The sequence below is a fragment of the Trichoderma camerunense genome, assembly GCF_050948025.1.
Source record: "Trichoderma camerunense strain CBS 138272 chromosome Unknown V8C40scaffold_8, whole genome shotgun sequence".
Taxonomy (NCBI): domain Eukaryota; kingdom Fungi; phylum Ascomycota; class Sordariomycetes; order Hypocreales; family Hypocreaceae; genus Trichoderma; species Trichoderma camerunense.
The window spans coordinates 682,125-710,040 of NW_028145362.1; the positions used below are offsets into that span (position 1 = coordinate 682,125).

At 49.3% G+C, this 27,916-nt stretch overlaps 7 protein-coding genes across 7 annotated transcripts; 3 read left to right on the top strand and 4 right to left on the bottom strand.

Moving 5' to 3' along the window:
• Positions 1 to 43: 43 nt before the first annotated feature.
• Positions 44 to 1,859, bottom strand: V8C40DRAFT_287131 (major facilitator superfamily domain-containing protein; the record flags this gene model as incomplete). The annotated part of the gene is made up of 3 exons (XM_083222652.1): positions 44 to 1,002; positions 1,063 to 1,324; positions 1,389 to 1,859. The coding sequence occupies 3 exons, from the start codon at positions 1,857 to 1,859 to the stop codon at positions 44 to 46; spliced, it is 1,692 nt and encodes a 563-aa protein (XP_083073626.1).
• Positions 1,860 to 3,371: 1,512 nt separating this feature from the next.
• Positions 3,372 to 10,175, bottom strand: V8C40DRAFT_244021 (uncharacterized protein). The gene is made up of 13 exons (XM_083215558.1): positions 9,639 to 10,175; positions 8,878 to 9,559; positions 8,159 to 8,822; positions 7,808 to 8,086; positions 7,534 to 7,731; positions 7,382 to 7,485; positions 6,991 to 7,322; positions 6,794 to 6,924; positions 6,353 to 6,733; positions 6,084 to 6,263; positions 5,993 to 6,011; positions 5,332 to 5,889; positions 3,372 to 5,263 (listed from the first exon to the last, which is right to left on the bottom strand). The coding sequence occupies exons 1-13, from the start codon at positions 9,976 to 9,978 to the stop codon at positions 4,008 to 4,010; spliced, it is 5,124 nt and encodes a 1,707-aa protein (XP_083073627.1). The 5' UTR covers positions 9,979 to 10,175; the 3' UTR covers positions 3,372 to 4,007.
• A 164-nt stretch (positions 10,176 to 10,339) lies between these two features.
• Positions 10,340 to 12,475, top strand: V8C40DRAFT_244027 (uncharacterized protein). Its single transcript, XM_083215559.1, has 2 exons — positions 10,340 to 10,891; positions 10,971 to 12,475. Exons 1-2 carry the CDS (start codon positions 10,496 to 10,498, stop codon positions 12,399 to 12,401), a joined length of 1,827 nt encoding a protein of 608 aa, XP_083073628.1. The 5' UTR covers positions 10,340 to 10,495; the 3' UTR covers positions 12,402 to 12,475.
• A 1,123-nt stretch (positions 12,476 to 13,598) lies between these two features.
• Positions 13,599 to 18,976, top strand: V8C40DRAFT_244029 (uncharacterized protein). Its single transcript, XM_083215560.1, has 2 exons — positions 13,599 to 13,795; positions 13,867 to 18,976. The coding sequence occupies exon 2, from the start codon at positions 13,974 to 13,976 to the stop codon at positions 18,828 to 18,830; it is 4,857 nt and encodes a 1,618-aa protein (XP_083073629.1). The 5' UTR covers positions 13,599 to 13,795; positions 13,867 to 13,973; the 3' UTR covers positions 18,831 to 18,976.
• V8C40DRAFT_214019 (CFEM domain-containing protein) lies at positions 18,917 to 20,505 on the bottom strand. The gene is made up of 2 exons (XM_083212145.1): positions 19,851 to 20,505; positions 18,917 to 19,788 (listed from the first exon to the last, which is right to left on the bottom strand). The coding sequence occupies exons 1-2, from the start codon at positions 20,344 to 20,346 to the stop codon at positions 19,004 to 19,006; spliced, it is 1,281 nt and encodes a 426-aa protein (XP_083073630.1). The 5' UTR covers positions 20,347 to 20,505; the 3' UTR covers positions 18,917 to 19,003.
• A 1,579-nt stretch (positions 20,506 to 22,084) lies between these two features.
• V8C40DRAFT_244034 (histidinol-phosphatase) lies at positions 22,085 to 23,901 on the top strand. The gene is made up of 3 exons (XM_083215561.1): positions 22,085 to 22,356; positions 22,627 to 23,169; positions 23,236 to 23,901. The coding sequence occupies exons 1-3, from the start codon at positions 22,195 to 22,197 to the stop codon at positions 23,458 to 23,460; spliced, it is 930 nt and encodes a 309-aa protein (XP_083073631.1). The 5' UTR covers positions 22,085 to 22,194; the 3' UTR covers positions 23,461 to 23,901.
• A 67-nt stretch (positions 23,902 to 23,968) lies between these two features.
• Positions 23,969 to 27,510, bottom strand: V8C40DRAFT_214048 (histone deacetylase). The gene is made up of 2 exons (XM_083212146.1): positions 25,084 to 27,510; positions 23,969 to 25,013 (listed from the first exon to the last, which is right to left on the bottom strand). The coding sequence occupies exons 1-2, from the start codon at positions 27,415 to 27,417 to the stop codon at positions 23,991 to 23,993; spliced, it is 3,357 nt and encodes a 1,118-aa protein (XP_083073632.1). The 5' UTR covers positions 27,418 to 27,510; the 3' UTR covers positions 23,969 to 23,990.
• Positions 27,511 to 27,916: the final 406 nt, after the last annotated feature.

Genomic DNA, 27,916 nt, shown 5'->3' on the forward strand with positions numbered 1-27,916 from the left:
TCTCTCTCATAATCGTTTCTTTCATTCTTTTTTTCTCCCGCACTTATTGTGTCTTTGCAAACCGACTCTTCGACCGAATCCAGGGACCAAATCTGTAAAAGGCGTAGGGCACCGTCGTGAACACAAGTGCAATGAGGCCCAACATAGTCAAAGCCCAATGAATGCCCAGGTTCTTATACATGGGAATCGATATCTCAATCATTCCTCCCGAAGCGACATATCGCACCAGCGTAATCATCGTCAGTGCGCTCGCAGCGTAGACCTCGTACGTATCGATGAGGTACATGTATGTTGACACAAAGACGGAGAAGATGCCGAAGCCGAAAAGCACGGAGGCCAGGATAGGCGACCAGATGCTTATATGAGGGTATGCAGTCCAGCCCATCCAGAAGAAGGAGATGGGGATGGCGGGTGCACCGATGAGGGCGTACCAGAGGAAGAATTCAGGTGGGATGCGGGCGTTTTCTCCGGGCTTTTCGGATTGTAGCTTTGCGAATTCCTGTTTGGCCCATCTGTATAGTAGAGGTGTGAGGGTTGCTGAAGACAAGACGAGGCCAACACCGATACCGATAAATAGTATGCCGGTGATTCCGTCCGAGAGGTTGTAGGTCTTCTGAAAGACGAAGGTGTAGCCATCCAGAAATCCGAATAGCATAAGGTAGACGACAGTCAAATATCCTGTCCACAACATGATGGTTGGTTCCTGAATAGTCATGATAAACGGCCGCTTCACGGCAGTCAACATCCGCGCACTAAATGTCACATGTTGGATTTCTGCCGCAGACACATAGCGCTTATCTCCTGTCAATCGACGCAGATGGCTCGCTTTCCACTGTAGAAGGATTGCCTCATAAGTTTCGGGTTGGAAAAGAAGCAGTGAGATGAGAAGCGCTCCAGATACAATGATGGTGACCCATTCGGTCCAACGCCATGATACGTCGTGTGCTTGGGAGATCCAGCCACCAACGATTGGTCCCATGATAGGTCCCATTAGTCCAGCAGCTGTGTCAATTGTTAGCTCCTATCATCTCAAACTAAGACTAAGAAGCATCTGTGACTTACTTGCAAATATCGGAAACGCAATCAAGCGGTTCATGGGATCCCACAAGTCACTGATGGATCCGCCAACAGTCGACAAAGGTGACTCTCCAAAGAAACCAGCAAAGAAACGACAAACTAATTGTCCTCCCAGGTTCTTCGACAAACCGGCTCCCATAATGAAGAGCATATAAATCGCCAAGGAGCCGAAGTAGACGGGATTGCGACCGACCGTTTCCGACATGGGACCAGCGATGAGAGCGCCAAAGCCAAAACCGGCCAGGAACTGATTAATTACAAGTGTCAGCAAAATCTGTAATTCAAGTTCGAATCTGGTTATGACAACTTACCAAGCCTGTTGCAAGAGCCTCAGCAACTTCGCTGACACCGAATTCTTGTGCTGCCCGAGATATAACTGCCGAGTCGATAGATGCCGCCATACCCACCACGAGTGCGATAATGCCGACATTTAGAGTGCAAAACACTCTTTTGGTGAGAGACCAGTTCCTCGGATTCAGGGGATCATTGGGTCCTTCGAATCCAACGACGAAAACTTTGGTGTCGCTTGAGCTGGGATGGTCTCGGTGTGAGATGCCTGTAAGCGCTGCGGCAAGATTTGTGCCGATTTTGCTGAGCGGTCTGTCGAGTTGCGCTTCATTGTCCTCGATATCGGTCGAGCTGGAAGAAGTTGCCTCTAAATCAACATCTGCTGGTGCTTCGTTCGGTGTTGGTGTAGTAGTAGTGTTGTTGGCTCCTCGGGTTCGATGGAGCTGGGCTTCTAGGCGTTTGCCCAATGAGGTATACTGGCGAAAAGCTTCCATTATTGCGAAGGCTCCGGCCTCAATCCCTAATGAACTATGGTAGTGTTCACAAAGAATTTGCTCTTTAAAGAGAAGCAAAAGATACTTAAAACTCAATTGAAAAGTTTCTACAGAGACTAGAGGGCAACTACATATATATATTCTATATCGTCCATCTTACAAACATACAATCCGGAGATGTCATTTTGATCCATTGATATGGAATCACAGTGAAACTTTAGCCGCCCGTATGGCATTAGTAACGCAGCGGGAATAGCACCAAACGTCACAACCCTTGAAAATGGGAAACTAGAGCCGCTATCCGAATACCGAAGCAGACGTTTGTTCAAAAGTGGTAAATGTTGCCACGCCGCTTACACATTTGCAGCGGCACGCAAAACGCAACAGCCGAAGAGAACTGGGCCCGGAAACGAGAGAACTAAGCCCGGAAAGGTCAATGCTCAGCGAGATCCACAGCGTAAAGAGTTGCTGTTGTTGAACGCGATGCTGGATCAAGCCTAACGGGGGTTCGGCAATTTGAATCTAGATCAGCGTAGAAGGAGGCTATACCGCAAGTAGCAAACAGTGGCCTTGTTCGTGGAGGATATAAGATGAGGGAATCTTTGTGATGGGATGGTCGCGGCAGTTGGATGGAAGCTACTCGATTCTTTTTTGCTGATTGAGAAGCAGTGCCGAAGATTTAATCCTTGTTGGTGTGTGTCGTTTCTAGATAGTTATCGGATTTTTGTTATCTAGATGTGAAACGATCTGTGTACACCACTTCTTTTATCTAGGTGCTACGGTTACATGCCCGACCTTGGATGTCAATGCATTTTTCGCGGCTCAATTCACTCGCAATCAACATATCTTCCTGTGTATTCACCATTGACTTACATCATTTTACTGACATCGAGATTCGAATGATTTCATGTACAAGATCGTCAATTGAGGTCAATTGCTTCAATTGACCCCGATAACAAGACCCTTGAGGCCGGACTCATCTCGGGCGTAACTCTGGAGCCCTGACGTCATATGGACCCTGACTCAGAGCATGGCTTCAACGACAAACACCAATAGTTTTGCCCAATTGCAAGGGAAGCGAGCACCGAGATGGAATCAATTGAAGCTTCTTATCAATTGAGTTTGTAGATCGGCCTGAGCTTGCATCTCGGCAGCGACGTTTCTAAGCGAGCATTCGGCAATCGGGATTTAATTATTAATTTACATCGAGATTTGGGACGAGATTGAACACCTTGTTAGTAGGAGTAATATTGACATCAATTGATCTTATCTCTTGGTTCCACTACGAGACTTTCGCTCCACCAAAATATTGCTGTCAAGAGAGAATTCTATAGCCGAGGATATAATTTGGAATCATCAGATACCCCAAACATGTTGGGGAAGCTTGGTCACATCACCAATACATATATGATTTCAGAGAACTTTATTGATTTGGTTTGGCGTTGTTATGAGGCTCAGGATACAAATATGTATAAATCACATAGCTATCAAGCTGAAAACAGACAAGGTATTGTGGAAAGAGCCTTCATATTAACTATATGCGTCACATAACCTCATCGGGCCAGAGCGGGAATTCTAACCGCAACACTGCGTTAATCCCAGTGCTCTCTATTCTTCCTAGCTCCATTACATGTACTTATTTTGTTCTAGCTCATGTTCAGCCCATGGAAAAACTAACCTAACGTCTGCCTCTAAGAATCTGGCTTGATATCGAAGGGTGGCTTGCCATTCTCCCACAACTGCGAATATCTCTCACTTTTTGCTCTTATATTATGCCTTATTCTCATCCTCTGGTCTCTCATTCCCAAGCTGGTTAGAGGAGGCTTCAAAGGGGTCTGAGTCACCTTCAGCTTTTTCTTGTTCCGTTTCATGACTTGCAACATCATTTTGAGTCTGGTTTGGTGCAGATCCAAACAAGGGTGACGGTTTCATAGGAGACTTGTCAATGTTCATGTTTCCATCAGCCCCAGTTCTTCTATAGGATAATTTAGAGTTGGCGGCCTTAATCATGCGCGCAGCTATGTTTTTTGGCAAGTTCTTGGACCACTTCCATTGTTTAAACTTGTCTTTATACATCTTTTCCCTGAAGGCCAGTTAGATTAGCCTCTCATCATTCAATTTGAAATATCAATAGCATCTGACTAATACTTACGTTGCATGAAACTGATGACGATGTTCCATTGCCTGTACGGTCGTTGCTAGGGTATAGTTTCGTTCCATATAGAGGGAACGAATGGTAGCCTTCTGACGCTCCCACTCATGATCGTCCGGCGTCCGTGCAGGGGGCCTGCGGATATTACGTCGTCCGTCGGCTGTGTCAATATTCCCGCCTCTCTCGACGGCAAGGGAAAAAGTATGGGGGTCGGCATAGCCTATATCACCAGTTGGTTGCCCGTCAAACAAACCACTGACTCCAGTAAGCCATCCTGCTGCCTCATCTCGGTGACCTGAGGGCGGAGGTAGCGACGACAGGCCATTCGTGGTCAAGCTGCCAGGTACAGTAGGGTATTGTGTAATAAAAGACATAGTCGCATCGTCTCCTACAAGCGATTCCATCGTGACCAGACCAGTATCTATGCCATACATAGACTTAGGCGAAACATATTCGACTTGTGTAGCGGAGTCCCGAGAGGCCTGCCCTCCTATTTTGGCATGGAAGAGCTCTTGATCCCCACCTTGGTCTTTTCGATCGCGTGAGTGGTGAGCTTCTGAGTGTCTGTCTCGTTGTATGCTACCCTCAAATGATTTCGATGTAGATTTATTAGCCAGGTTTCTTGTCGCTGTCTCGTTCTTGGTGTCGATAGCGCTCGATGTGTTTTCTGGTTTCCTGTATCCGTCAATAGCGGCCTCCACGTCCGTAAAGTCCTCGTCATTGATATCTAGTAATATTTCTCTGGATACCCGCACTCCATCTTGGCCAGCTGCTCCATGCTCCTCATGAATGGAATGGTGGTCTTCAATGTGTCTTTTGAGATTGTCTCGCCTAATAAATTTTGTATCACAGATCGGACACTCATTCATTGGGCCTTGGATACCTCGCTCTTTTGCATAATCCTGGTGGAATACCCAGTAGTGTCTGTTCCGCTCCTTGGTGGATTCAAATCGTCGAAAGCAGGTTCGTTCTTCTTGGGGCTCTGCCTCACATGGTAGTGTTCCATCCCATGAGTTGAAAGACTCGGCAGGTGCAGATGACGATGAGGGGCCAAGGAATACTGTTTGTAAAGGGGGGGGTTCCTCGAAGTTGTCAACCTGAACCGAGTTGCCACTGTTCGAAACACCGGAGATAGGTGGCAATTGCTTGGTATAGATGTCAGGTCTGGGACGAGCCAGAAATGGCTCATCGCCGGGATTCTCTTCATCAAATAACTTCCGCCAATCGTTGGAGGGTGATGACAATTGAGGATCTACATTCAAGTTGAGTTAATATTAAGAGATCAGTGCATAAACGCTATATTAGGTATATAGTGCTCACCATTGCTGCTTTTCACACGGTTGGTAAAAGGGTCAGTTGCTTCCAATTCTGGGGGCGGCAGAGGTGGTGGAGCAGTCGAAGACACGGTCGGCTCGTTTTCCTTCTCACCAAGAATTTTCGGTTCGGGTGGCCAAATGTAAATGTCTGGATTAGGAGAGCCATAGTTGATCCTACCAATTGATGGTATTTCTTTCCCCTTGTTTCTAGGCTCGACGTGCTGTTCTTCAAACTGGTGATCATCTCCAGGCTTTGCCGCACGCAGATACTCTTCGTATGGGGAGAGCCATCGCAAGAACGAATTCTTGAGTGACGTGGACAAGGACGACATGATCCTGCCGCTGTAGCCAAGATCTTTCGCAATCTCAGCCCACTCCTTTGACTCGCACACCTTGTCAAATCCGCCTCTGGATTCAACTAGATTCTTTAGATGATAAAGATCGACGGGCTTTTTATCGACATATGGTAAACGATTCAAGTTATTCCCTTGCTGCTTGTGAAATTTGGCAAGCCCCTCTAAATAGCCAAGATTGGCTTGTGTGCCGAAGAGAAAATCCGTACCTAAGAGAAGAGAAATATTAATAAGTCAATTCCTTTATTTCTCCATCTACCTCTCTCCTTGTTAAAGATATTAGAGTTTGTGCTCTGTGAGGTGAAGGCTTACTGCTTTCTCCGGTTGATACCTATCGACTTGATTAGCAAATTGTACTGTCGGGCACGTTGCCAAGCATCTCGTAAGGGGCAAAAGTACAAACATCAGTGTCCATTGCAAATTCGGGATTTGTTGAATCGGGTGGAAACGCTCGTGGATCAATATCCGCTTGCTCTCCGATATTAACATCGCCACGACAATCAGGACAATACCATTTATCCTTCGACGAGGGAGCAACAGTAAGGCCTACACATTCCAGATGGAACCATTTATATTTGCAGCCCTGATACATTATTAGTGACATTTTTCCTCGATTGTGGCATCTTCGGCGCTGAAATCAAATAAAGCCGGAGGGAATGGGTTTATACTCACGTCAACATTATCGCATCGGATCATGATACCGACGCTCCCTCGATTGCAAAGGCAGTACTGAGGTTCATTTGAGTCGTCAAAGCCGCTTTTTTCACCCACTGTCGCCACTGCCTCTTGCACCCGAACTTTGTCTCCTTTAGCTCTAGAGACTTCAGTAATATAATTTGATACACTTCGGAATCTTTGCATCACGTCTTCTTCAAATTTGAACGCCCTTTTGGCTATGGATACTTGGAACTCATCCATCAATTCCGAATTTGATCCAAATAGTTCGTTAACTACCAAATAGGCGTTTTCTGGTGAAAAGGTGCTATACTTGATATCCAGGATGACCTTGAGAAGTTGTTGGGACATGTCAAGGGGGGCTTCAAGTATAAGTGTCTGGCAGAATTAGGTCAGTATGTTCATTTACACCGTTTCATAGTATGCGGCTCAACTTACATCAAATTTATCCACTTCAATCTTGGCGATTTTGTTGAGCTCAGCAGAGGCTAACTCTGGTGTATCCTTCGTATCGATGACTGCGTGGTCAGAAGTCCGAGATGACTGCTTTGTTTGAGCAAAATAGTGAGCTAACATAGCCATGTGGTCAGCGTTCATTTTGTTCTGTCTATGTTGTTGTGGGGATTGCTGATTACATGTTTCTTCTTGATGTGCAACGACAGCTTCGGAGCTGTTCTGGTCTGCAAATGTAGGCCTATTGGAAGCCTCTGACATACTCTTGTCTTGCTCATTGGATCCCATACCAAGACCAGCCTCATTGCCAAGGCCTGCGGTATCATGTCTTGCCATGCTCACTTGGAGAATGGCTGGTTCATTATCTGGCGCAAAAAATCGCACTGTTGATGCATCAATTATCTCAACCCGATATCCACTCGGCATTATACTGTTGAGGTCGTGCATAAAGGAAGGATACCCCCCGCATAGCCGGCCAATATTTACAATACCCTGGCGTATTTGGTCGTTATTGCTAGTAGCAAAATGTTAGCAGCGTATACCGAGCCAGATGACTACATCGAAGCAACTTACACGACTGTATGCTGCCGAGATACCGCGGCAAATTGAACAGCACAAGAAAGCTTTTTGAGGCGGCATCTCGTGCAAGGATCAGGAGCTTTGGCATCACATTCGGCCTATATGCTATGAGAAAATGATTTGTAACATAGGAGTCATATAACTACCTCTGCCACCCTGCATTCGAAGCATGACCGTTGCCATGCTTCCGGGACCCATTCCGTTGTTGTTATATCAGCCAAAATGACACGAAATCTGGTGAATTTATCGGGTTGGTCCTTGAAATATGTCTTCACCGTGTTGAAGAAGTTTTGGCCGCTCATTCGAATTATTCGAGCACCTTGGGCATTCTCCGAGTGTTGTTGCTGCGTGTTTTAAAAGACGTTAATACTTGATAAATAAAGCAAGGTCTGCACCACAGTGAGAACTTTAGAACCATACCTTTGAGGAGATGTTATTCTCCGATGGGTTATCCTTCTCTCTATTACCTTCTTCTTCATGAGGCTGTTCAGATTTCTTCGGGCCAAGGCCTGCCAGTGGTGCTTTGTTGAGCGGCCACATGGTCATCGTAATATTCAACCCCGGCTCAACCGTCTCCTCCCATAGAGAGGGAAGAATAATTTTACCATCAGGTCCAGTCAAATCATAGTGGCCCGCTTGGACGTGGGGGCCCAAAATGTCAACCTGTGAGAATGCCTGCTTTATCAAATACTCCATTTCCTATTAAAATAATGTCAGTGAACTATACTTGAGAAATAGTTGAAGAGTGGAAGGTAAAACGAGAGAACCTACCTGCCAGGTATAGCATAAATGAACGGGAAATTTAAACCTTCGACCAACGGCATCTGTAAACTTGATAGGAGATAATAGTTTTGCCATTTTCGAAGTCCCTTCCTTTTTCCTGAACATTTCTTCAATATTCTCTTGCGTCCTCTTCAATTGTGCAGCCATATTCTCTGCCTCTGAAGCAGCTAGAATATCAGCAGCGTTTTGCAACTCCCCTCCTTTTGCCTCAGATTGGGCTTTGTGACTCCTTTCGGCCTTGAGTTTGTCCACAAGATTGGAAAAGACTTTGGAGGCCAACTCTGTTTCAAATTCAACAGAAAGAGTCTCTCCATTCTCATCAATGCCATCATAGGCTCCCTCATTGAGGGAGGAACTGGCATCGCTGGACTCGGGGCTATTCTCAGACTCTGCGTCCGAGTCGACTTCAACGGGTAAAGCTGATAGCGAAACCTCTTCTAGATGTTTAGAGAGATGCTTGGTAATGGCAATCTTTCCATTGCCTGTTTCTTCTTTACAAAGAGGACACTCGGTAGATGCCCATTTGGGCTCCATCTCGTGGTCCAGCGCTAGGTGAGCAATCCACTTATCGCGACTTTCAAAGGTACTGCTGCTATAGGGGCATGATAGATCTAAGCACATGTAAGGTTGAAGATCAAGGTATATATGCTGTCTAATAGTCAATTGGTTAGCTAGACAATCATGCTTCTCGGGCTTGGGCTGCTTACTTCCATGCGGAGTTGTTGGTGATGATTACCGTACGACCACAGGCAATGCAAGTAAAAGGCGAGCCTGCCTTGGCTTCTTTCGGGAGTGGTGGAATTCGTACGGACTGGCCATCGTGATTGTAACTCATTGTGGTTTCTGCGTAGGACATAGTCAATCCTATGGATGTACCGACACCGGAATCATGGAATTTAGTGTTGGAGATTATTGTCCCTGCATGGGTTCCCGCTTCTTGATTGACAATAGGTAGGGGCTCTTCTTCCTCCTGATATTCTCTTGCTTCTTGGCACCGCAGAAAGCGTTCATAGTTAGCTCTACCGAGATATAGAGTAAGGGAAACATCTGCGCGAGGGAATCTGTTCCCAATCTTATCGGAATAGCTCTTCTCCGGACCCCAGGTAGAGAGAGCATGGCTTTCGATGATATGTTCATGCTGAGCGTCGAATATTGGGTACTTCAGCAAAGGATCCAGACCGGATAGGACGAGAGTATCGGTTTTGAGGTCTTCTGCAATCTCATAAATATCATCGTCTGAGAAATTAGAGGCTGCATCACTAGAAGAATCATCGCTTTGTCGGCAGGATTCTTCAGCTATGAGACCTGCTGCTGCTTCAATATTCAACTCCACGCTGGAACACAGCGATTTTATTTTCTCTGATGAGATATTCACCGCAGGTACTAAGCCTATATGCAACAGCAAACATTGTGTCAGTTTACATGTAGTTAAGCATTCAACGAAGGACGGCTGACGACAGATACGCACGTTCGACGAGCACACGTCCAATATGCAATAAATTCTTGAGAGATGTATAACGGAGTTTGCGCGACTTGTTGAACGTGTTATTTAGACGACCCTGCGCGATGCCAAAGCCATCTGACCATAGAATCAGAGCACTGCAGCTGCGCTCAATACTTATCTGAGCGTCTCTAGGGATGCCAGTCTGCTTCGATAATGCGAGAACGATTTCTTTAAAGAGAGCCAATAAGCTTGAGGAGAGTTCGGCAATCTCATTATGTTCGGCAGTCTCCTCGATGTAGTCACTGGGGTGGATATCCTGTTGCTGTTGGTGCCATTCCTGGGTATATCGGAGAATTTCTGCCATTATGGCACTCTTCCGCCCAAGAGATGACGGCGCGATAATGCGGAGTAGAATAGTACAGCGACCACTTGGTGGATAACTTGGATTTCATTTGCTCTTGGCAGATATGTGATCGCGACGTCGATGCTAATGTTGTTAGGGAGAAATTACCTGAAGTTGGCAATACACAGACAGACCACATGAGACGCTTCCATGTGGACATAGCCACGATTGAAGATGCGGAGGCGTGCCAGCCGCCTGAATCAGCCAATAAATCGCGTTGCTAGTGAGGCCGACAAGGATTGGTTGCAGGTTGGGCGGATTCGGAGGATTCCAAGGCTCAATGCGAGCTATAGGTAGCTAAACACATGCATGTACATGCGCATGTACACATATGCGTTTGAGGAGGCTCAGCCCCAATTGCCTCCGGAATCTGTTTGAGGTTGCGCGAACGTTTATCTCTCCAACTCCTACCTGATGAAGGCGGCCAAAGAATTCTCCTAGGACACGAAACAGCGAAGCCATCGCCAGTCAGCCAGGGATGGATCCATTATCTGTGTCGTATGGAATCCTGCCCATGGTTGGGAATTCCGTCAATGTCTACAAATCTGTTCGCGCCAAGTTCAAAATATTCTGCCACTATTCCGCCGAAGTCGAGAGAATACGAAAACTATTTGGAGCGCAGCGAGACTATTTTCTCAATGAAATAGAGCTAGTGCTGCGGCTGGTCTTACAGGACCAAGACATCGTTAAAGCCATGATGAAGGATCCAGCACACACCGAATGGCATGCTCATAGCCTGGAGAAGAAGCTAGAAACCCTTTTGGAGAGAAACCTCATGTCGCTGATTGATATTGTCAACGATATCAACGACAGTATATCGACGCTTCAGAAAGCATTTAAATGCTTTGCACCGTTAGAAGAAGAGCAAAAACGGGTAAGATGAAACATACATGGAGCTTCGTCGAGCCAGGTAATGGCTACAAATGCAACAGTTAACTCAAGCTACTCTCAAGGACGAGCAATTGAAGCGGAAGCCACTAAAAGACTGCGTTCGAAAACTGAGAAAACGAGTCACTATTACATTCGAGAAGAAAAACTTTGAAGATCAAATCGACGTGCTGGAAAAATCGAATAGCTCATTAAGACGGCTGCGTGAACAAGTCAGCGAACTCCAAAAGCCCTCGTCATTTACAGCCGGGAAACCATGTAAGAAAGCAGGAAGGCCGCCACCGGATATCAAGGGATATAGAGATATACGAAAGGCTTCCAAGGCGCTCCATGAAGCATTGACAACGGCTTGGTCCAGCACACAGGCACCTCACCTGAGACACTTCGTGAAGCTCTTCTTGGACGCTAAAGCAGATACCGATGTACAGATGGAGATTGCCATCCTCTGTTACGGTGCCCAACTCCATCAGACAGCGCTTTTCCAAACGAGCTTGACCAGACTAGAGGTCAGATCGAGAACAATGGAGTCCATCATGTGGTCCAGCGCGGGTTTATTGAGTCCAGCCCCAGAGGCGGATGACTCACAGAATGCCCGGCGAAAACGACCAAAAGTCAGATTCTCTGACATTGGGGATAAGCCTGATCGCGGTAATATGGATGCCGAATCATTATCCCAATACTCGATCACCAATACCTCACAGTCCACCATAGTTTCACCGGATGATCTTCAGCTTACGGGGCATTTCTGTCCTGAACTATTAAGACGATGCTCAACTCCGGATATGGTGTGTAAAGCAGAGGGACTGGGGCATATCGACAGCTGTATGCAGGAAGGATTTCGTCACTGCTTCTACCCTTGTTCGAAAACTCATAGGTGTAGTAAAATGGGTCTAGACGACGTGATGCTGATGGATGAAGCACTCGGCCAATCTGCCAGCAACAGACTAACTATTGTTGGCCAGCTGCGATTAGCCCATCGACTCGTTTCTGCGGTACTCAAGTTCAATTCGACTCCATGGCTGAACGAGGTGTGGAGTTTCAGAGACCTCGCTTTCTTCCGACAAGGCGACGACTTGACATTGTCGCTTCAGACGCTACACTTTGGCGTGGAGTTGATTCATGGCTTGCCTGATACAGGAGAATCTTTAATGGACGTTGAGTCGCCAGTCAGTCTGACTCAATCTATTGAAGATGTGCAATACAAGCATGGCGTGCGCAACGTAACTCTGTATAGCTTGGGGGCAGCTTTACTGGCAATTGGCAGGTGGGAGCGCATCAACCACAATGACATCGAGGGAGTCCGTCGACTAGCATCACAGTCATGCTATTTAGGGCCTAAGTATCAGGAATTGACTCAGAAAGTTCTCGATTGCGATTTTGGGTATGGAAAGGATTTGACGAGGCCGATACTTCAACAGGCAATCTATGAGATGGTTGTTTTAGAGCTGGAGTCGATGATTGCAAGCCTCGATATATCAGGGGAAGAAGATGAGTAGCATTAGCACACATACATATACATGTATCCTTATCCTATTGTAGACATAATTATATATTACCGAATGAAGTAAGGTTAAAGATTTTATTCCCAGTTATCGGATTAACTCCGTGAACAACTGTACATATTTTGCGTGAAGGATTTACAAGTGCGCCAAGTAACGTCTAATCCTGAAGGAAGAACATCTGCGCCATGATATCACCAGTTGCATATACATGAATGGGAATACCTTAAGACACTGCCTTCTAGAACTGCCTGTAATTTCGATAAAAAGCACTACTTTATTAAAAAGTTATCTAATTCTCCCTTGTTCAACTACGATTGGCTTAATGCCCAGAAACATCAAATATGAAGCCACACGTAATCCTTCTCCAGGGCTGAAAACTTCACCGACCAACAGACAGGCCAAGTGACCAAGGCATACCCGCCCTCTTTCGCCGTGCCCAATCAAAGCCCAGGATATTCACAACCCCGGTCTCGCGATGGTGCCGTATTGCGCGTATTTGCTTTTAGAGTGCGCTTGGCTTTCATGCGTCAAATGCTAGTGCGAATACCAGCGGCCCACGTCTCGAAGGATCGGCGCTACGAAGAAGTTAGGAATCAAGAATTAGGCTTCGGTTCCGCATTGTTCGCTTGGGTTTCGTATCGCTCGTAACACCCGGGAATTACATTGAACGTGTGTGGGAGTACAGTAGCAAAGGAGCGAAGTGGCGCCATGCTAAACTCGAGGTTGATTGTGATTTGATGTTGAAAAACATGTAGACAGACTTGGAGATTGCTTCCAAGAGGCTGTGCAACTACTGGGTGTCAAGATTCCTTTAATGTCAGTCTCATTTAACCGTGCTGAGATCAGAAGAGTCACAGCGCTGCGACTGCTACGTTTAGGACTTAAATCATTTCATGATGCAATATTCATCTTATTGAACTGCCTTTCACTTCGTCGAGGTTCGCATGTTTCTTGGTCCCGTTTGGGAAGTACGTGGCGCTGATTCTCCCCAGCCCCACAGCGCAACAATTTAGCGACCACCTTAGCCATTCTGGGCCAAATATGGCGCTGCTAGCTGCCTATGGTTAGCTGGGGCTTCACTAAAGGCCGTGCTGACAGGGGATCCTACGGGGCCTTCAGGGCAGCTGGAGCCCTATATCCCCTCCATTGGACCAGCATCGACATCATGGCGCAGCTAGGCACGAGCATCAACTCTTCTCCTTTTGCCTTTTTCAATGCCTCACAAGTAAAACAACCGAGCCAAACGAGACGCAGCCACACGTGTGATCCCTGTCGCCAATACGCGGATCAATCCTCCAGCATCATGGCGGCCGTTGCGACTCTCTCCTGGCTAGTGCCTTGATGGCCGAGACAACGGACGAACGCATTAGGTTCTCATGGATGTCAATGTATTTAAACCTAATGATCCTCCCGTCTTTGTTGGTCCTGTCTCTGGTTTAGAGCTGAACTATTTCTACAGTTGATTCAGATCAAGCGTCTAGTCTTATCGTCACCACTCGCACAAGTGTGACGACAGCATTCACTCTTTAACATCATCTTCGTCATCCTCAGTCACTCTCTCTGTGCATGGGAGACACCGAACAAAAGACAAAGATGCGACAAGGGCAAACCCCGTCTCTGCCCACCATGACTCTCTACAGCCAGATCTGGGCCTTGACAGAGAAGACGCTCAGAATCATCATCCTTCGACATACCGTCTCGACGATTTACAGCGCTCTCGTTCTTCCCATTGTTCTCACTGTCTACCTAGGCATTGGTCAAAAGTTTACTCAGCCCAACGACAAGTTTGGCATTGCTTCTCCGGCCAACATCTTTTCTCTCGATAATGCTCTCTCCAAATCTGACGGTGGCCGAAACACGGTCGTCTTTGTCAATAGTGGCCACACTGGTGGTGACATAGGACATGTCATCGACACTGTTTCTGATATTGTCAAGGGAGCCGGCAAGAATGCGACGATCATACAAGACGAAGACGACTTGGGATATACCTGTCGGAGCACTATCCGTGGCACATCCAACTGCTTCGGCGCCGTGGTGTTTTATTCTTCCCCTGATGAGGGCAGCGATGGCTTCTGGAACTACACTCTGCGTGCAGATGCTGGTCTTGGAAATAGCTTCCAGACGGACAAGAGCGACAACGATGCCCAGATTTATGCACTGCCTCTCCAACATGCTGTTGATGCTGCCATTGCCGGCCTCAAGTCTGGCTCTTCTTTTCCTTCAACAACGCAGCAATACGCTTATACCGAGTTGACTGAGGATGAGCGCCAGGCTGATGTCCGGCGTAAATACCAGAAATCATTTATCAACTATCTCAGCGTTGCTTACATTACCGGTATGATTGGTGTCTGCTATCATATGCCTGGCTACATCGCCATCGAGAGGGAAAGAGGCCTATCTCAGCTTATTGACGCCATGATGCCCACTAGCCAAGGTTGGCACCGTCAATTCGCCAGGCTCATCTCCCACCATCACGCCTTTACCATGACCTATATGCCAGGCTGGATCGTTGCATCTATTGTTGCTAGAGTCACCATCTGGACAAACACTAGCTTTGGCATCCTCATCATCTTTTTTATTCTCAGCGGTATTGCTATGACATCCATGTCTCTCCTTGGAGCATCATTCTTTAAAAAGGCTCAACTCTCCAGCATAGTGACGTCTGTCATCTGGATTGTGCTCGGTATAATAGCTCAAGTGATTCCGCATCCCAATACCGCGACAGTCGCCGTCCTCAGTTTACTCTTCACTCCGTGCAACTTTATCTATTTCATCATCTACATTGCTCGATTTGAGCAGTACGGACAAGCAACGAATCTCATACACCTACCGCCAGGCCACACTTCCAATCTTCCTGGTATTGTTCATTGGGTCTTTCTCATTATCCAGATGGCTGTGTATCCATTTGCCGCTGCCTTTGTAGAGCAGGCCATACACGGTGTGAGTACGGGAACTCGGTCGTCAACCGCCCTCGAAAACCCTGCCGGCGGCATTCAAGATGCGGTTCGTATCGACAACATGACCAAGATTTTCAAACCAAGTCCGATTCGTAAATTCTTCTCCTTTGTCTCGCCACCAAGACCCGAGGTGGTTGCTGTGGATAACTTGACTTTGACGGCGAAGAAGGGCGAGATTTTGGCATTATTGGGTGCAAATGGCAGCGGTAAAAGTACCACTCTTGACGCCATTGCTGGTATTAGCAATTTCACCAGTGGCAATATGTCTGTCGATACATCTGGCGGTCTTGGATTCGCTCCCCAGCAGAACGTCCTCTGGGATGATCTAACCGTCGAGGAACACATCCGACTGTTTAGTCGTATTAAAAGTCCTCACAACAAGACGCCTGACAATGAAATTACAGATTTGATCGATGCTATTGGACTTCGTTCAAAAGCCAAAGCTTGGTCAAAGACTCTGTCGGGTGGCCAAAAGAGAAAGCTTCAGCTTGGCATAATGTTGGTTGGTGGAAGCTCCGTCTGCTGTGTTGATGAAGTCTCTTCTGGTATCGATCCCCTGTCGCGCAGAAAAATTTGGGACATTCTCCTGAAAGAGCGCGGTTCCCGGACAATCATCATGACTACCCATTTCCTCGATGAAGCAGACTTGCTTGCCGACAATATTGCCATCCTATCCAAGGGAACGTTGAGAGCTGAAGGCTCCTCTGCGCAGCTCAAAGACACTTTTGGTGCTGGCTACCGTATCCACGTACTCAATCCAAGGACTCTAAACGCTGTGCCCGATATTGAAGGTGTCACAAAAAGGGTTACTACAAACAACGTCACTTACCTGTCGTCATCGTCGGATCAGGCCGCCAAGGTCATCCGGGCTCTAGAAGCTGCTGGTATTCCATACAAATCCTCTGGCCCGACCATCGAAGATGTCTTTCTCCACTTGGCTGAGGAAATTCATGGCGAAGGGCTCCAGCGGCAACCCGATGTCATTAACGAAAAGGTTGCCAAAGTTGCGAGCGATACACCCATCGCTAGCGAAATTTTAGCGTTGCTCACGGGGCGACAGATTGGCATGCTTCAGCAGACGGGTGTACTTTTAAGAAAGAGATTTACAGTTTTCAAGACAAATTGGCTCCCTTATGCAGCTGCCTTTCTGATCCCCATCATCGCCGCTTCAGTCATCCAGATTCTTGTTCGTAATGACGACTTGGTTGGCTGCTCACCCACACAAAGAAGTAGCCACTCTTCAAATGATGATTTCTTCAAGCTCTTGGATACAGCTCATCTTGCTGGCGGCCCGTCATCTCAATTTGGCAATTCTTTAGACGATTTGTTTAAACCAATTCTACCAGGTTCGACAAGCCTTCGAAGCCGGGACAGTTCTACCACTATTGGAAATGTCACCATCGATCTGGTAGATTCCCTCTCGTCCTTTGAAGACTATGTCAAAAACAATCGGAGGACTGTTACTCCCGCCGGCTTGTGGCTTGGTGACTCGAACTCAGCACCGACGTTGGCCTTCAAAGCCGACAACTTTTCCATGTACTCTGCGGTCATAGGTCAGAGTTTCCTCAATACCATACTCGCCAATACTACCATTGCAACGGAATACAAAGCGTTTGACTATCCTGTCGCTCCTTCAACTGGCAGAGGGCTCCAACTTGTGGTATATTTCGCTGTGGCTTTCTCAATTTTCCCTGGTCTCTTTGGCCTCTATCCCAATTCAGAGAGGCTCAAGAATGTTCGCAGTTTGCAATACTCGAGCGGTGTTCGTACTCTACCGGTTTGGGCTGCACATGCTATCTTCGACTTTGGCATCATTGTTGTGCCCATGATCTTGACTGCCATGATATTTGTCGTCTCATCGAATTCATGGTACAATGGAGGCTATTTGTTCCCAGTTTTCATCTTTTATGGGCTGACAACAATCATCATTTCCTATCTCTTTTCTCTGATTTGCGATACTGCAATGGCAACTTACGCCATGACCTCTGTCGTTCAATCACTTGGCTTTGCCGTCTACATAATTACGTACCTGTTTATCCTTACCTATTCTCCGGCCTCAAACACCGATCGAGACGTTCTCATCGCACATTGGGTCATTGCCGCTATCTTCCCCACGGGTTCATTGATTCGCACGTTGATGGTTGGCCAAAACATCTTTTCGACTACTTGCGACAACGACCAGCTTCGGGCTGATCCTGCAGCAATGACAGCGTACGGTGGTCCCCTGCTATATCTTATCCTGCAAGCCATGTTCTGGTTCTCTATAGTAGTCTGGATCGAGAGCGGTGCTGGTCGATATGCCCCTGAAAAGGCCAAGAAGTCTCCCGAGATTGACGATCCCGAAGTCGCAGATGAGCTGCTCCGTGTCGATGGCCCAGACGGTCAATCTGATGGTCTTCGCATCACACATCTGACCAAGGCCTTTGGTAAAAATACTGCCGTCGATAATGTCACTTTTGGAGTCGAGCACGGCGAAGTATTCGCTCTCCTCGGTCCTAACGGCGCAGGTAAATCCACCACAATCTCTCTGATACGAGGCGACATTGCACCGAGCCGTAACGGCGGAGATGTATTTATCGAAAACGTTTCTATTACCAAACGCCGTGCCGCTGCCAGAGCAAATCTCGGCGTGTGCCCCCAGTTCGACGCCATCGACAACATGACCGTCAGCGAGCACCTCCGCCACTACTCCCGCCTTCGAGGCATCTCTGATATCGACCACCAAGTCCCCGCCGTCATCCGTGCCGTCGGACTAGAAGCCTATGCAGACGTCATGGCACATACTCTCTCAGGAGGCAACAAGCGCAAACTCTCCCTCGGCATCGCCCTCACAGGAAACCCGCCCGTCATCCTCCTCGACGAACCATCCTCCGGCCTCGACGCTGCAGCTAAACGCATCATGTGGCGCACTCTGGAAGCCATCGTCCCAGGCCGCTCCATCCTCCTCACCACGCACAGCATGGAAGAGGCTGATGCGCTAGCTAACCGCGCCGGCATCATGGCTCGCCGCATGCTCGCCCTCGGGACGACGGAGAAGCTTCGCCACCGCTTTGGGGATACACTGCACGTTCACCTCGTCAGTGAGACTGCGCCTCACTCTTCGGGGGAAGAGATGGATAACCTTCGTGCTTGGGTGCTGAATAACTTCCCCGGAGCGTCCGTGGAGCAGGAGACGTACCATGGACAGATGCGCTTCTCGATGCCTTCGTCCGCAGTGCCGGCGCAGAGCGGAGTAGCAAGTAGTAGTGAGAGTGCTAGGGGAAGGTTGCTTATTATGCTAGAGGAGCAGAAGCAATATTTGGGCATCGCACATCATAGCGTTAGCCCTACGACGCTGAACGAAGTGTTCCTGAATATCGTGGGGAAGCACGATGTTCAAGAAGAAGGATATAACAACAGAACAGACGAAGTCGCCAAAAAGCCCTGGTGGAAGTCAAAGTACATTTGGGGTTTTGAGCGTTCTTAATATTTTCCTTTGTATCATTCCGATCTGATTCCCCCTTGAAGCTGTGCAATTGAGCGATGTGATTTTATATATATAGAATTTGAAATAGAGACATGGATATCATTTGTTTAGATTACATACATTAGCTAGCTCATTGATTATTTACGTATACTCATCCGTCCCGATCCCCCTTTTTAATGGGTGCCCATCTCGTAGACTTGTCCTCCGCCGTGCAACTCTTGCGGTAAATGCGTATCACCAGGCACTTCCGGCGGCTGTACATGCGCTTCATGATATGTCTGGCCCATTGGATGCGGAGGGTACGCATATGCGGCAGGCGGCTGTGGATATGAACCATTGGGTAGTTCAGTCGCGTTCGGATATGGGTTTGGATATGGGTTGGGATATATCGGTGACGTTGTAGCGACAGAGCCCGGGGCGGGTGATACGCTCGAGACGGTCTGGGGAGTAACCGATGGCTTAAAAGGTTCCACGGGAGAAACTTGTGCAGTCTGGACGGGAGCGACAACGACAGGTGCTGCTGCGGCAGCTGCTGGATCGACTCCGGCTGCGGGCGTGCTTCCTCCCTTCATCTTGTTCAGGCAGAACCTCCAGATAGCCCCAGCTACGGCAGCGATACCGGCGACAACGCCGACGACGATGCCGGCAATGGCACCTTTGGAGAGTTTCTTGCTGGGCCTGTGGAGCGATGAACTTCCTGAACCGCTTGAACCGCTTGAACCAGACGACCCGGATGATCCTGATGATCCACCACTCGATCCTCCGCTGGAACCGCCGCTGGACCCTCCTGAACCGCCGCTTGAGCCGTTGCTGGGGCTCGCAGATCCGTTCGACGGCGATGAGCCAGCTGTTTGTCCGGGAGAGTTGTTCCCGGTAGGAGTAGCATCAGGGTTGTTACTACTGGGTGCAAGTCCGGCGAGCACACTTATACAAATCTCTTCTCCCGCCACCTGGGCCTCTGTTGAACATTGTCAGCTTCAACCTTTACATCTCCAACAGCAGTTCATTTATATCACTTACGGACAGCAGTAACATATCCGCAAGCACTGTTGACACAAACTGCTGCACCACTGTTGACAGCACTCGCATTGTTACATTCGCAGCGAGTGTCACCCAACTTGCAATTTGTCAATTTAGTAACGGCTGAAGCAATGCAGGCAGTGGCACAAGCAGGGATAGTTGGAAGTGCGCGTGCAAGCATCAACTCGGCCACAACGTCCAGAGAAGGACCAGGAGTGATGAAGGCCGCGGCTGCTCCATTGGAAAGATGCGCGACTGGCGTGGGAAGGGTATCGGCTTGACGAGCTCCGATGTGCAGAGCTGAGGAACTCGACGCGAAAAGGAGGGAAGAGGCCAGCAGCGCGAGTGAAGTCGGTAGATTCTTCATCTTGACCATGGTGAGCAAATCCGGCTTGTAGGTGCCACCCTTTAGACAGGTTTCGGTTCTCACGGAGAGCAGCACAATGAGAAAAGACAAAATGGCCAGGAGGGCGGACTGATATTTCTGATCCGGCATCCCAGCAGTATTATAAAGCTATTCCCGTTAGCATGCTGGCGTGGGGATTCCTGGCCCGATAGCATCTAGCATCGTGACCTTTGGAGCGGGCCATGAATTTCTTGCAGGGGTCGTTGCACTTGTCGTCGCCTCATTCGTTTACACACACGGGGCGAGGCATTCTCGACACTCTGCCTGTGCACATTGGGAAGACCCTTTGGGCACTAGGCCACTTGACAGAGGCCGTAAATTCCGTCGCGGAACGCAGCCGCACACCAACTCTCTGCGTCGGGGACGAAGCCCTGATTGTAGGCCAATCACTTTGGGCATGGCGGCCAATTAGCACATTTGCAGTCCAAGGTCGAAATAACAAGGGGTCAATTCAGCCTGCAGATCAATATTGGATGCAAGTGGTCCCGCGCTTCCCCCCCGCGGACCTTTTGGCAGAATCCAACGTTGAAGGTGAGGGATAAACGGCCTGATGTTTTGGGAGATTTCAAAGCGTTTGTTGATTGTGTTGTGCTCGATAGGCAGTACACACTCGCGTCTAGTCTTTGCCTGTTTCTTCATTCTTTGTCAAGATGAAGACGAAAGACGAATGCCTTGATACAGTCGGCTAGCATCAGCCGCAATAGACGTCAAACAACCATCTGGGCGCTTAATCGAGTCGAGCTTGGCGTCGAGCTTTAACGCGCCGCCGTTGCCGGTTTCCCGAAATTTAGTCAAGCCCGCCATTCTCAGCCTCACCATATGCAGCAGATACGGGGAGACAACCCTCTTTTCGCTTTTTGGTGTTTTTGACAGGTTAATCCGCCCGTCCAGTGTGCGCTTAGTTCTCACCCACGACGAGCGACCAGGTCAAGCTTTTCGTCCCGTCTCCCGCCGAGGCCTTTTTGACGCCATATTATTTCCCACGGATTTAAAATCGCTGCTGCAATGCCACCCCCGTCTTTGTCGCTCCGATTGCCGGCTGTGCCCCCCGTTTAGCTCCAGGACACTACCTTGACTACCTCGTGCGGTAGGCAGCAGAGAGCTAGTTGGCGTGGCAGTGTTTGATAGAGCCGTTTCACATATTAACAAGCTGACAACAGTGTCGATCTTAGAAGTAGAAGGGGAAGAAAAAGAAGCCTGGCTGCCTGGTTGAAGTTGTTCAAGAGTCGGATCAACTCTAAGCCCTTGCGGAGCGGAGCTGGTGCTCCTTCCCAGAATGAAGCTTAATCGGTATTGTTGAAATAAAGCGGGGCCCTTCCGTATGAAGGAATTCGATTTCTGATTGTTTATCAAAAGATCCTTGCATACCACGTGATTATGTGATGGCCAGTTAACCAACCAGAAGTTCTGTGATGCTGATAAGAAATCTGCCTCTGTATGAGCCACATGGTTGATATTGTGGCTCGTGAGTTCTTGTCGCTCTGTGGCTGGTGCACGCATCTGCACGAATCAAGTGAAGGCCGCAGATGCAGCGAGTCAAGCATCAAATTCAAAGTGGATGATGGCTGTACATACTTTATTATTCACCGGCAATTTCCATATAGAGTTTTGGTTTGCTTGCCTATGCCATTCCGTAGCAGTGTTATATAGCCTCAATCACAAGTCACCGTCTTATACAAATCATCCTTCACTCCCAAACAGACCAATGATCTCCCAGAACCGCCTCACGGGTCCCGAGATTACCGAATCCGGGTCCAGGAAGGAAAATTGTGGGCCTCCCGTCGACGATCTCGCAGCAAAAAAAATAGAAGCGCCTCATCTCTTTAAACTCAGCCTTGGAAACTATAAGATACCACGATTTAATATCAAGTATAAAAGGATTTAAAAGCCCAGATTCGCGGGGTGTTTGCTTTTTGTTTGCTCAAAACTTCAGTCACAATGGCGTTCACAATGCATGCCCATTCGGGCCAGTTCTGCCCTGGCCATGCCGTCGACCAGCTTGAGGACATTATCCTGCACGCTATATCGCTTGGGTATAAAACCATTGGCCTTACAGAGCACATGCCTCGCTATGAAGAACAAGACTTGTATCCAGAAGAGGTATGTCTCGCGTTACCATGCATTCATTTGTTTCCAAGCTTGGTTTATTACCTCGCGTTACACAGCATTCTACTCACACCTACCCCTCCATCACATATTCACATGTCACTCATACTCTCTCACTCACCCTCTCACACAACCACACACTCATTCTCTCTTACTCAACTTCTCACATAACCACTCACTCATATCCCCTTCACTCACCCATATACCACCCAAGTCTCAACACCAACCTCACAAGATCACACTCATCTAACTCTCAACCCTTAGCTCTCCGACCCCCAAGCCTCCCTCCAAGCCCTTCCCCCCCGCCACGAAGCCTACATCCTCGAAGCCCGCCGCCTCCAAAAGAAATACTCCCCCCAAATCCACATCATCATCGCCTTCGAAGCAGAATTCATCCGCCCCTCATACGCACCCCTCGTCCAGGCCCTCTTCGACGCATCCCCCCACGTCGACTACTTCATCGGCTCCGTCCACCACGTCCACAGCATCCCCATCGACTACGATAAAGCAACTTACGCCACTGCCGTCGCCGCAGCTGGGGGTTCAGAGGAACGGCTTTATGAGGATTATTATGATTTGCAGTATGATATGCTAAGGGCTTTGAAGCCGCGCATTGTCGGCCATTTTGATCTTATTCGTCTTATGAGTGAGGATCCGGGCAGGGATGTCAGACAGTGGTCTGGTGTTTGGCAAAAGATTCGGAGGAATCTGGAGTATGCTGCGGAGATTGGGGCTTGGCTGGAGTGTAACTCTGCTGCCCTGAGAAAGGGCCTCGACGAGCCTTATCCCGGCCGAATCATTTCAGAGGTAAGCTACATCCAGATCCTATACGAAAGCACTTCCTCTCCAAGTTACTAAACGGTCAAATTATAGGAATGGCTCAAACTGGGCGGCAAATTCACAATGTCCGACGACAGCCACGGAATCGCCCAAGTCGCCACAAACTACAGCCGCGCACTCACATTCCTCGAAAGCCTCGGCGTCAAGCACGTCTGGACTTTCGAGCGCAAAAACCACCCCGAAGCAGGCGAAACCACAAAGGCGGAGCTCATCGAATCAGGCGTACCTCTCAGCGAATTTCGTCGAAATTTTTCATAAAAACCACTTCACTTTTCTCATTCTGAAAATTAGAGGTACAATAAGGCACTTCACTTTTTCTCATTCTGGAAAATAGAGGTACAACAAGACACTTCACTTTTCTCATTCTGGAAAATAGAGGTACAATAGGCCATAAAAGGCTACAAGATTTTTTGCTTTCAGGGGAGCATACAAGATTAAGATATAGAAGGAACTCAAAGACCATCTATAAAAGATAGACTTGTACTAAAAAAAGGTAGAATAAATAGCTTCCGACAAGATTTTTGTTTTTCTTTGTTTGGGAACGGGTATCATGTAATGAGAGCAGCCCAGCATTCCAAAGGCTGGTGCCAAGTTTCGCAAAGGGGTTGCATAGTAGCTAGAAAACAGTTGGTCTCGAAAAAAAAAAGAGAGAACGAGCTTCAACAAGCGCTAAACAGGCAAAATAAAAGGCAAATGAACTCCTACCCATTCCGTGCTCCGTACCGTACCGTCCGAGTGACATAAGAAATCTAATACCATCTCCTTTTTGGCTTTTTCACAGTAACATTTTACTTCCTCGGTGGGATGGTACCACTTGGCTTCCTCTGAGCCTTGTTCTGGGGTGAGGGGGTGCGGTTGGCTGATTGCTTGGGGGCAAAGGGAATGGTCCCGCTGCTGCCATACTGGAAAAGTGCGCTGCTCTTCTTCTTAAGGAGGCCAGGCATGACCATTGGGTTGCCGGCCGGGAGTGTCGGGGGCATCCACTTCAGCGGCTCCTGAGGAGCAATTGAGACCGGAGGTAGCCCTTCGGGCTGGTACTGGTAAAAATCGGCCGTCTCATCGACCGCTTTCGTCGAGCGAGGGGAGCTCACGTTTGGAACAGCCTGTCTCGATTCAGGAGAAACAGTTCGTGGCGTGAAATGTTCCAAATTCGGCGTTGATAGGCTACTCTCAGAAGCAGTCGATAGCGCCGGCATGGTGCCATCTGGGGATGCGGCATTGATTGTGGGCCTGGAGCTGTTGGGCGTCTTGAGGCCGCTAGACTCTACGGATCTGTTGGTGCTGGCAGATGACGTGCGCAACTCTGACTTGGCGACGGCAGCTGCGGCTGCAGCTGCGGCTTGTTCGGCCTCAAGGCGAGCCTTTTCCCGTGCCTCCTTTTGTGATTGGGTGATCAAATTGATCTTGATCTTCTTGATACCATTGGTGATCTTATCCATGTCGTTAATAGTAGCGTCCAGCCTTGAAACTGCAGGTGCTGTAGTTGTTTCTGCAGGACTTTCTTTTCCGGCTTCATGCATTGGAGACCTGAGGGCCGGCTCGCCATGAGCCGTGGTCGGCCGTGACCTTCTAACAGTGATTCTTCCGGTAGAACCGGAGCTCTGCGCTTGGTTGCCTGCCATTGAGATAGGCCTCCCTGAGACGGGACCCGCAGATGTTGAAGGGCGAAGCGGTAACTCCTCGTTGATCGTAGCGGCACGAGAGACGCTACGCTGTTGCATGGGAGCAACGGACGACGTACTAAGCCGACGATTGTTTCCCTTGGGAGGCAAGCCAATAAGAGGCTGCGGTGTCTGGCCGCGAGCAGTTGCCTGATAACACATGTTAATTATTATTTGATGTAAAAGAGGGCAGGCAGGGGGTTGTAAATTGCATGCTCACCTTTTCTGCCGCAATTGCTGGAGTACCTACAGTTCGTCTCCGGTCCCTTGTTTGCCGAGCACTGTTCTCCTCTTGAATGGGATCAATTGCCCTTGGCTTGCGATCACGAAGCGACATTCTTGATGTTGACCGTTCGAGATCCGGCGTGGCAGTGGATTGCCTACTTTGCCGCGCACGGGCTGCCTCTGGATTCAAGTCGTCGGCCGTGTAGCTGTCGGTTTGGCGATCCTGTGGGATGAGGAGCTTTGAGAGCTCGTTGGCAGCGACCGTCCACGGAACCTCAGGTGGCGAGGGAGATGGAGATCGGCTAGAAGCGGTAGACCTGTTGACCAGTGTCGACATGCTTCGTCGCATTTTGAGGGGATCTACAGCTCTTGCCGTAGAAGCTTGGGTCGGTGTACAATAGGTTGGAGGAGTAACCATACGCGGCTTCTGTGGCGTGATAACAGGGAGTCCTACTGTGGCCTCCAATTTCTCAAGTTCATCAGCCGACCACCACGAAGAATCGTAAGGGTTTATGGAAGATAACGCTTGTCCAAAGTACTCGTCATCGTCGTTGTAGGCACTCTGCCCGAAAGAAAGACGGCCCTGACGAGGCACGTTCTGCTTCCCAACAAGACCGCTCAGGTGGCTGAGAATGCCCGATGTCAAAGCCCTGTTGCTGTAGCCGCCCTCCAAGACACTGACGATGCGACCTTCAACAAAGAGGCCCTCCTCAGCAGCAAGCTGAACAATATCTTGCGTGAGCCGCGCGTAGAATTCTGTGGGCACATTGACCTTGTGACGCTGCATTCCAGCGCTCTCCCATTCACTGGCGTCAAAACCAGCAGATAGGAAGATGACGGCCCGCGGTTTGGCGCCTGCGTCTTGTAGCTTCTCCGCCTGCGCTTTAAGATAGCTGCGGGCCTTGTCGAGGAGTATCGTGTATTTAGTCTCATAAAGGTCCCAAAAATCTTCAACTGTCTTCCATGGCTGGAGATGGGCGTTCCAGACGTTTTGACCGTGGGCATTCTCGATGCAAATGCTGGCTTTCATAATCTTGTCATCCTCACCGTTTTCGCAAGGATATGAGTTGATGTCGTGCAAGCTGAAATAACCAATGGATGTCCTCTTCCAGGCGGCATGGCTCTTGGTGGCAGCCATTGACCGAGAGTTGTGCGCCCAAGCAATGGCCTGGGAGCCATCTCCGTGGTGCAAGTCAAAGTCAATGATGGCAGCGTGAGTCAGTTCGTGGTTCAGGATGCCATGCATAATTCCAACATGGACATTGTTGACCCAGCAGAAGCCAGACGGAAGGTTGGCAGAGCAATGGTGCCCCGGAGGCCGAACGGCAACAAAAGCACGGCGCGGCCCAGCCGAGAAGACGGCATCCACACCCTCACACACAGCGCCCAGAGCACCCTCAATGGCATTTAGCGACTCGCTACAGAGGTACAAGTCGCCCTCGTGAAGCTTCTCCGTCGTTGCAGTGCCGGCAGGTCTCTGCAGCTCCTTTCCTCCACGAGCCAAGACCCCCTCTGCAGACTCACACATGTTCTTCAACTCCTCCATCCACTTGGTGCCATGCACGTTGGTGACGGCGGGGGACAGCAGCGGCAGCCTCCGGTCCGTCTTGTGGATGCGAAAGGGGATGCTGGGCAGCATGTGAACATTGCCCTTTGGCAGGATGGGCAACGCACCATCGCTATGACGTTCACCAAGACGCACATAAGCTGCGGCCACGCCCAGAATGCCGGCCTTGATTCGCTCAGGCCGCTCCACAATGTTGCTGAGGGCACTCTTGGGGGTGCGCGGGCGCGCAAAGCGGTGGCCGTAGACGGCATCGTTGAGCACAACAACGGTCTCGGTGTAGAGCGTGGACACGGGCCCGTGATGGGCCTCGAGCTCTTCCTTGAAGTGGCCGCTCGCCACGGAGCTGGGCGTGACTGGCGGCCGCCACTCAGGCTCGGGAGCTCCAAACGACGCCCTCAAGCCCGGTGAAACAGCCTGCCCCAGGCTGGAGCGCCTTGATAAAGACCGCGAAGGGCCGACGCCGTTTGCCGAGTGCAGGGAGTTCATCGAGGCTTTGCGGACGAGGGTGGGGGTTGCGGCTCGCGACTCTCTGCCTGAGGGACTGAGAGAGGGAGTGAGAGCAGACGAAGAAGGGGAGGCATGGCGAGAGAGATTTAAAGGCGTGAGCGGCGTCGAGGGAGAGGGCAATGGCGATAATCCGGGGGATCGCGGGCCACGCTGGCCGAGTGACAGCTGGCTGAGTGACTGCGATAGGCCTGCGTCTTTGTCCCTGGAGTTTGTTGCTGCACGCCGTGGCGGCTCTGTATTGGGCGGAGACGCCATTTGGGCGTCTTATAAGACCGGTTTAGTCGGTGGGTTGCAGCGAGGCGACATGCGTTAGCAGAAGAGAAGACGCCAGGAACACGCCGGAAGAAGCCTGTGAGTATGTGCCAAGTTGGTGTGGGTGGAGAGAGCGTATGTATTGTATTGTTTGCGTTGAGAAATGCGGGTTTGCGATGCTTCTTCAATTCAGTTGGCAGCTGGCGATGTACTGAGCGATGCTTCAATTAACGGCTGCCTGACCACTCGATTTCCCTGGTTTTGGTGATGGCTGCAAGTATTTTTGTTGTTGTTTGGGTCAAGGTTGGCACGCGGCGGCGGCCAGTGGCTCGGGGCGTTTAATGACATGGCCGGGCATGTAATTTCAATTGTCGCCATCGTCATAGCCGCTTCGCTTCCCCTAATTCCAGTCCCAAATTCGCGTCCCATCTTGTCTCGCCCCGATCACGTGCCGGTGCGAATCTCATCCAATCTCATTCATATCACATCCATCCATCAAATA